The 9,672-nt window shown below is 28.6% G+C and overlaps 1 protein-coding gene across 1 annotated transcript; it reads left to right on the top strand.

Annotated features, from left to right (window-relative positions):
• The first annotated feature begins 705 nt into the window (after positions 1-705).
• Positions 706-9,443, top strand: LOC145325705 (uncharacterized). The gene is made up of 14 exons (XM_080168658.1): positions 706-806; positions 1,535-1,584; positions 2,062-2,125; positions 2,747-2,804; positions 4,412-4,442; positions 6,204-6,243; positions 6,497-6,564; positions 6,741-6,851; positions 7,307-7,355; positions 7,728-7,855; positions 8,039-8,100; positions 8,367-8,451; positions 8,917-9,017; positions 9,186-9,443. Exons 1-14 carry the CDS (start codon positions 712-714, stop codon positions 9,306-9,308), a joined length of 1,065 nt encoding a protein of 354 aa, XP_080024784.1. The 5' UTR covers positions 706-711; the 3' UTR covers positions 9,309-9,443.
• The last annotated feature ends 229 nt before the right edge of the window (positions 9,444-9,672 follow it).

Below are 9,672 nucleotides of genomic sequence, written 5' to 3'. Positions count from 1 at the left end.
AATGTGAAAATCCCAAAAAGCTTGCAAATCGCCGAAGCATATCTACAATCAAGTCCTAAAAATGCAAGTATGCCTTTAAACAATTTCCTGTTTTTTTAAAGCAGTTTTGCAAAAAAAAAATTACCTTAAATTTTGTTCAGACCTATATATCTATATTCTGCTTATTCAGTTCTGACACTATACAAGAATTAATGTTCGTTTGTTCTGCCGTTCCAGATCTTCGCTTTTATGGATTTTTCATCCTTGTTAACATAAAATAAAGTTTAGGAGGTCTCCTTTATAGCAGATTCGTAACACATGAAAAATTACTATGAAAATTCGTATTCATGCAAAACCGATCATTATCCGGTGGATTAGAACCGGTTCTCATCCATACAAATTATATCCAGATTTTTACAATAAAAAAATGTACAATCATAAGATTTACACCAGTTTTTTAGCCCCTAGATACCAATGGTTTTAATCTTATAATTGTTCATTTTATATCCGCGGAAAACTGTTTATAATATGATGCGAGAAATAGCTATTACTTACCTAGAAAGTGTCTCTCATTGTTCACCCATAGAATTTAGGACACTTTATCTGCATGTGGAATATTCTTATAGGAGGGGGGCCAGGGGGGGGGTTGTAGTTGTTGAAAATTGGCAATTTCTTTGTAGTAAAAGTTATCACAAATCTAGGTATTTAATAATTCTTTTTAGTTTAAATAAAATGCTAAAATGTATACCAAGAAAAAGAAAGGGAGTCCTGAAACTTGTCATATATTTTATTCTAACCTCTTATATCACTCTTAAATTTTTGGATAGGTAATATTTATTTATTTAGTATTGAAACCGCGTATAGTGTCCAATAATAAATGACATCACATGATCATACAATACAAATGACCAATGATAGGCTAGTATACATTGTAATTGACCAATGCTAAATTGTATACTGGCCTATCATTGGTCATTTGTATGGCGTCATTTTTATTGGACCTTATAAACTGTTTCATTAATATTTTTAGAAAATCCTTAAAACTAATTTTTCAGTGTGAAATTTTTGGCAATTCTTACTAAGAAATCAATTTACAAACAATTAGCCTTTGTACTTAATGAATCTTGAATGTTTTCTTTTTTTACATATCAAAGTCTTAAAACATTAGATTAGATTAGATTAGATTAGATTTATTATTCTTGGGTGTACATACATAGAAAAAAAAAAAAAAAAATAATAAATGAATTAAATGAATATTATTTACATTTATATATACAGTCAAATTTTATTGATATGTTTAATTTATACAAAAATTTTCTTCCCAAATGGCAGTTTCCTAAAAACTAGGAAGTATGCATAATGTGTATTCACACATTGTTTTCATACAGGCCATATAAATAAGACAAAAAAATAGAAAAAAGATAATAAGCAATAAATAAAATCATATTGGAGAGGAAAGAATGATAATAGGAAGGATTATATTATGTTTATGTTCGAATTAAAATTGTAAAGAGACCAAATATTTGCATAGAAATTAAAACTTATTATCTTTTAGAAGGAAAGAAAGTTTCTTAATGGGTGTTGAATCTACACATGAAGATAATGGTATGTATTTTTTCATTAATTTTTAAATATCGACTCTTCTCTGTTCTATGTCATAAGAATAATCCTTATAATAAAGTAATATGAAGTCTATCTGTACTAAAGGATCTTGCTAACTGCTGCTCCGATATAGTTAGGAGAACTAGGGTAGCTTATCATAGGTCCTGGGAAGGTTCAAAACTATTTTGGGGGAGGATACCACCACCCTCCCAAGATAAATAGTTAAAATAGTAAATACAAAAAAATTTGAGATATCATAGAAACATGAATAAAAAAAGCTCATCTTAACTTAGACAAATTAGTTATTTAAGATAAAAAAAGAAAACATTTAAGTGCCACACGAGGCCTCCAGGGGCGTAGCCGCTAGCCCTGTAGTATGTTTAAGTTTCTGTTTGTCTGATTTAGTGTTCCTTTTTTTAATCCCCACCCAAAAAAGTAAAATGCATTATTTATTTTATAAATTTTTATGCTTTTTTTCAGGTTTATTAAGGGAAGCAATTGTTGATTTCCAGGCTTTTATGTGCAAACAAACTCTACCATATAGGTTTTCATACATTATCTATAATACAAAGTAGAACGATGTCCATCTGTCTGTCCGTCTGAAGCTTAAGATCTCAGTAACCACTGAACCGATTGGACTTTTCTTTTCAGGGAATATACTGACTGGTCCTGTGAAGGTTTTAAGGTTAAAAAAAAACTCCCCCCCCCCCCTAAAATTTTTTTATATCTAAAATACGAAAACTTAGGTTGATAAAACCTCTTAGGGCAAAGCCCCTAGAGGCTAGGGGCGAAGCCGCTAGTTTATATATAAACAACTTTGCTTTTATGCATATTATACATTTAAATACAGCATCATGTTTATGTCTATATTTGTTTTGTTAAACATTTATAAAAAAAAGGACATATAGTATTACCTCTTCCACTAATTGAAGTTTTAAATGCTTTTTTTAACAGTATTGTCCTTAGGGCCACTAAATCAGTGGCCTCCAAATAGTGCTTTCAGTTTTTGAAAATAGATTCAGTACAATATATGGGGTTTGTATGAAAGTTGCAATTTTTTTCTCATGAAAACTAAAATTGTTTATTTGGAAATTTGTTTATTAAATTCCATAAGGACGGAAGTATGGACATATTATAAAAATCTTTAATGTATGAAAATATTTAGTTCTCACCAATACAACAAGTCATTTGTAATTTGTTTTAGAAATCCTTACAGGGATGCGGTAAGTGTTTATTTCATTTTATAATCATATTAAAGTTATTGTAGAGTTTCTCAAGAATGTCCAGTCCAACCTTTTTTTGTGTTGGGGAGATAGCAACAAATCTTAATCTTTTTAGTAGCAAGGATATTCTATAATTTGAAATGTCCGTCTGTCCGTCCGTCTGAAACGTTTTTGGGGAAACGTGATTTTCTCGGCTCCTATACAAGATAGACACCTGCAATTTTTAATGAAGATTCCTATGACATATGCCCATCTAATCTTAACATTGTTTTGTCCATTTGTCTGTTATTTAGGGTGCTATATAGATTCCTAGATTTGCAAGATTTTTGCAAGGTTTCCTGTTTTACCTATTTTATCATGTTAAATGAGTTATTTAAGCAAACAAAATTTAGCATAAATGATTCAAGGTCGGAAATTTATTTGAACGCCTCCCCAACCGATTAAGGGGCGGCAAGTGGCCCGACTGTCAAGTGTCAACTATGACATATCTATGACGGTCGGACTGCTTTTTCCCGATATCTAAAATTTTTTTGACCGATTTAAAAAAAATTTTTAGATAAGGAAATTAAAATGAAATTTCCCTTTGTTCATAGAAATTATCCATTGCTGTAGGACTGTTTTTTGGCTATTTTTATGCTTTTTAAATATTTCTTCATATCTTCGTTGTTTTTGGTCTGATTTTAATTAAAATTTGAATTTTCAAAATCAAATTTCCACTTTTTCAAAAAAAATATTTGTGTTTATAGATGAAAGGACAGTTAGCTTTTCAATTTTTTTCCCATAATTCCTCATATATTGGAGTTTTTTGTCCAATTTTCAAGGATTTTGTGGATAATAGTATCAGAATGGAATTAAATTCACTATGACCATCAGTCTACCAGTCATAATATAAATATTAAAAAATAAAATAAAAACTTTTATTGGTGTCATCCTTTATTGTTTTTAGTAGCGAAGCTATTCTATAATTCGAAATGTCCGTCCGTCTGAGACAGAAAGGGGAAAACGTGATTTTCTCGGCTCCTATTAAAGATAGAGAGCTTAAATTTTCAGGGATTAATTATGTTAACAGTCTTCAAATTCAAATTCGCCAAGTTTCATTAAGATTCGTCAGTTGGTTGGGATGCTAGATCGATTCCTACATTTTTAAGTTTTCATGATTTTCCCAACTCCTGTTCAACACAGATGGCTGAAATTTTCAGGGATTGAATACTTTCATATTCTGCTTACTTTTATTAAGTTTTATCGAGATTTGCTTATTGGTTGGGGTGCTAGTTCGATTCCTAGATTATTAGGTTTTCATGATTTTCTTTACTCCTATCTAAGATAGACGGCTGATATTTTTAAGGATTAAATAAGTTCACAATTTACTTATCCACACAAAGTTTCATTGAGATTTGGTAATTTGCTGAGGTGCTAGATGGATTCCTAGATTTTTACGTTATAATTTGTATAAGGTTTCGTGATTTTTTAGTTAAGTGTTTTTTTTATGAAACTGCAATAAAGTTAATTTTTTTCCGGAAATTCATCCATAATTTTTGAGCTTTGCTACTTATGGATGTTGTCATCCTTGTTATTATTCTAAGATAAAATGAACTTTTTAATTTTAGAGATTGTCGATGTATTTCTACATAAATGGGTGTAAGTATTTTTATTAGTGACACAACTTTATAATCCGCCTGTCTGTCCGAAAGACACCAAGTGTAGGAAATGTTATTTAAGAAAGAAGGCTGAAATTTCTTGTCAACATTCCCTTTATTATGTTGCATAATTGACAAAAAAAAGCACTTATGGCGGTCAGACTACTTTTAAGAAGGTTTTGGCTTTTTTTATATTTTTAACATAATTCCCCATATCTTTCGTGTTTTTGATCCAATTTCAAAATTTTTGGTTTATATAAGGATATCAAAATTATTCATTTTGTGGATAATAGTGTCTTTTATATAGATAAATACTCTTTAAAACACCTTGTCTGTATTCATATCAATGTTTTTTTTATGCTTTGCTACTTATGGATGTTGTCATCCTTGTTTTATCACAAATCAATCAAGATAATTTAAAATGTTTTAAAATGGTGAATTCAACTCCTGACAAAAAAAGGGGGAAAATACACCTCCTTTGACAGGGGTCTACAGGGTGAGTTAGAAAAAACGGAGTTTTCCGATTTTCTGATACAACCAATAGGAATATGGAAAAAACAATTATAGTTTCTTGTTCTCTATAAAAATATACATTAAACTTAGAAAATGTGTTTTTGAATATCTCTGAAGACAACGGCGCTTTTTAGAGCATAAAGATTTCAAAAAGTGTGTGTGATGACTTTTTCGGCCATTATTTTGTACTTTTTAGGTAGATTTATTTATAATAAAAAATGTCTACCATTCTAAAAAGATAAACAAACATATTTTTTGATTATTATAATTTTTATTCAACAGATTGTAAATATTTAACATCTTAAAAATACAATTTATTTAAATTAAATTATCACATTATAAATCAAATGTTTTGTTGTAATCTTTTGTTAAGATTTAACCATCTAATGACCGGAAAACCAGCTCATGACCGGAAATATTTCATCTTGTTACCTAAATTCCTCCCCTTCCCCCTGAATTTCCTCTATATTTGGTGAAAGACTTGATTTAATCTCCAAAATCTCCGCCCCCTTTTGACAAATTATACTTGTGTGTTATAATCCATCATAATAACTTCATTTAAATAGGGTAGGGTTTCTAAAAGGCATTTTTATTTTAAAAATTCAAACCTTGATAACTTTTTTATCTTAAAAGATTTTTTTGTCAAATAAAAAGTATTTTTTCTTTTTACTATAAGCTAAGTTATTATAGAAGATTCTTTTAAACCACATGCATCACAATCAAGAAATATGAAAAAATGACAAATTGAAGTATTCTAAAAATGCCTTTGTGAGGAGCCAAAAAGCATTTCACCTTTAAAACTCATTAAAGTACTTTTCTTAGACCTTTTTCTAAATAAATATTAAAATTTCAAGATTTTTTTATACATAATAAATGAGTTATTTTAATTTTTCTGGATCAACATTTTTCACACAAGGCATTTTTTGACACCATACACCTATCATAGAGGCCACATTTTTAGAGATAACGAAAAACACCTTTTACAAGTTTGATGTGCTTTTGTACAGAGAACAAGGACATATAATTTTTTTTTCTATATTCCTACTGGTTGTTTCTGAAAATCGAAAAACTCAGTTTTTTCTGACTCACCCTGTACATCCCCTAGATAACCCCCCTAAAACAGCCAAAAGGGAAAACTTAAATTTAAGGGAATATGAAAAATATGCACACAATTCCTATCCATAAAGTTATGATCGTAAAAAATAATTTATCTTAAATACAACTGTGAGGTTCAGTGAATATTTTATAGATGGTTTGGTCTCTGGTTCTGAGTTGGGAAATCCGTACAGGTAAAATCTATTATTTTCTGGGGAATAGGATTAACCCTGAATTAAGGTTTCCCTATTCTAATTAAAGATAACTTTAATAGTCTAAAATCTTCCATGAATAAAGTGACTATCAGTGGTGCCAAACATAACCTTACCTAAATTATGGTAATACACCAATACAATTATTTTTAAAAAACCAAACCCTCTTATTTCTTAACTCTGTGCTCGATAGGCATATTGAGGGAAACCACCCCATAATATTACTTGTTTCTAGATATGAAGAGCATATAGTAAATGTTTGGCTCACTTTATTGAACAATTATCCAAATGCCACAGTTTTAGGTAAATTTCATTATTTTACAATTTGGATTCAGAATATTTAAAAAATCAGTTATGATGTTACTAATTTTCATAAAAAAAAAAACAATTTATTTCAAATGGTGCGATGTGAAATATATATAAAAAATTAAGATTTTTAATTACACAACAAAATGTTTTATTACAAATTTTTGTTTAAGATCTTGGCAGTAATATTGGTGTATTTACTCTGGTGAGTTCAACTATGGGAAATAAAGTTATTTCTGTGGATCCTAGTCCACAAATGCATGCTATTCTGTATAATAGCCTAGGTATAGAAAATTTAAATTAAATTCTAATGTATATAGTTAGATATATTGAATATATATATATATGTGTAGTATTAATTTGTTAGACAGTTGGAAGATCTCCAAAGCATGCTGTTAGATTAGAATAACTGGATAGATTCATATGACAAAAAAACTGAACTTAAAGTCAAGCTTATATAATTTAGCTAGGTAAAGTAGAACACCTGTCATATTAAGGTCAGAAGTACAGTTTTGATTATATAATTTAGTTAGGTAAAGTAGAACACCTGGCATACAAAGGCCAGGAATACAGGACTTTATTTCTAATTACAAATATGAATCCCATTTAATATCTTGTCTATCTAGCTGTGGTGATTATCTGAGCTATCTCAATCCTGAAAAAATTATAGTAATCACAAGAACAGAATAACCAAATGTTATACTACCTCTAAGAAAAGAAAACTTTTTTTCTGTTTCAGTTTTGAACAATGTTCATGATAGAGTGATCCAGGTTATGAATCCTATAAGGTACAATCCATTGAGATAAATTTATCATTGTGAAAATTACTCCCTTTTTTGAGTTATTATTTTCTACTTTTATATAAATACTTTAAACCTATGGTATAAAGTACAACCATTGAATAAGGGGATTTAAAAATTTTGTTCAAATTGTTAAGTTTAGTTACCTGTAAAATTAAATACCATATTGATTGTTATTAAAAAATAGACTTATTTTTACTTAACTATTTCTTTTTCCTTTATGTTAAGATTCATCAAAATTGTTGTAAACTTTTTGTTGCTTATCCTCATCCTCATCAAATTTAAATTTCTAAATTATAATTAAAGTGAAATTCATTATAAAAAAACTTTTTTGCTTTCATTCTTATTTCTATACTTTAGTGATGGATATTTTGAGTACTCAGGGAATTCTCTGAAAGAAGGAGAAACAACACACACATATTTAGATATTGAGGTCCCAGGCAATAAAACTTTGACAAGCAAAACAATAACTTTATTTGATGTTTTTGGTAAGTTTTTTAGATTTTTTTAGCCTGTGCCTTTGCCATCTTGTGACTAAAACAACTGGTTTTAATCTTGTAATCGTACATTTTTATATTAGTGGAAAGCTGTTTATGATACAATGCGATAAATAACTATCATTATATTCAAATTTAAAGTCATGATGCATTAAGTTTAAAATTGAATTTTAGATATAGAACCAAAACAGGACACATTCATAATCAAAATTGATGTTCAGGGCTTTGAATGTAAGGTACAACATTTTTAATTACATTTTAAATATTAGATTTTTATTTATTATTAACATCTTCAAACCAAAATAGAGTATTAAAGAATTTGTATTACATCAAGTGAAATATATCAAGTGTAAATTATATTGTTTTGTACATTATTGATTGTCAATCAATTCCATAGAGTAACCAGTGAAATCATATTGTATTGCATATATCATATTATTTTTAAAAACTATAATGACATTTACTACTATAAATAGAAATCTAAACTGCAAAATATTTTTAGGCATTAACAGAGTTTTTTAGGATGACAAACAAACCCAAATTTGTTCCATATATTCAAATGGAGACTGTTGAACTTTGTGATTCTGGTAAATATGTCAAAATTGATATAGAATATACAGGGATATTATGACAGGGGAAAATTGTCATCAATTTAGGTTGCTAAAAATGACATCATTTATTAGTCAATTCTCATATCCAGTTGGAGGAGAGGGAATGGGGTAAAGGGTGTGGATTGTAAGATTCTTATTTTAGCCAGCTACAAGTTACACTTTATCAGGGTAAATGATAATCTGGTGTAAGATCCAAGTAATAATAAATCTATTAATTGTTATGAACTAAAAGGTTGACTTTAGTCTTCAGAGCATCTCATAGAAGAGGTTAACCCCAATCAACTTAAATTCATCTTCAGCTTTTCAAACTTTTTAAGGATATATATTTTATTTCTAAACTGGTAGACACAATAACAATCAAACACCCTAAAATAAAAATAGAATATTTTTTCCTTTTATATATAGAAAAAAAAACCCACTATATTTAACTTACTTGGTTAGCATATGGAAGTGAATGTTTTGCCTCATATCAGACAGAATTTCTACCCCTGATTGAGAAATCTGGTTATATCCCCCATGTTCCCTTGCCTGTCACATTTCAGGTTAGTAGTGCAAACAAGTAAATAAAATTAATGTAAACAATTTGAAATATAGAAAATTATATTTTTGATACATTTTCTTGTTTCTTTTTATATTTATAAAAATAACATCAATTACTTAAAGGATTTAGATATAGTTTTAATACTTTCTATTGATTCTAATTTATTTAGGAAATAATAGAAACTTGCTATTTTGATGTTCTGTTTGTTCACAAAGATGCCAAACCATTTCCATACTGGGATGAATATTTGTCCCAATACAGCTTCCTTGACAATATGCATACAAATAAATGAATACATAATTAAATAAATTATTATTTTTTGTGTTGATTTATTTATAATATTACATTTATGTATAAAGCTGAATTAGTTGAATTGTTACCAATCAAAGAAAAAATCTGGTAAATAATAAAAAAATATTAATGAAAACATAGAATTTCTTTATATTTCTCAAAAACAATTTTAAAGAAAATTTGCCTTTTGATAGATAAATTTACTCAGAACAAGGGCATAATCAAGAATATTTAAAGCACTGAGTCCCAACCACAGACCAATAGAACTAACAAAATCCACAAGAAGACTAAACTCATCATACGCAAATATATCAGTATGAACAATGACATCTCTTTTAGGTTTAACCCTTACAGATTGGGGGGGG

Source organism: Acartia tonsa, chromosome 8 (genome assembly GCF_053477335.1).
Source record: "Acartia tonsa isolate MP-2025a chromosome 8, ASM5347733v1, whole genome shotgun sequence".
NCBI lineage: Eukaryota > Metazoa > Arthropoda > Copepoda > Calanoida > Acartiidae > Acartia > Acartia tonsa.
Note: the sequence above shows the minus strand (reverse complement) of the source record. Positions and strands in the feature narration are given on the sequence as shown.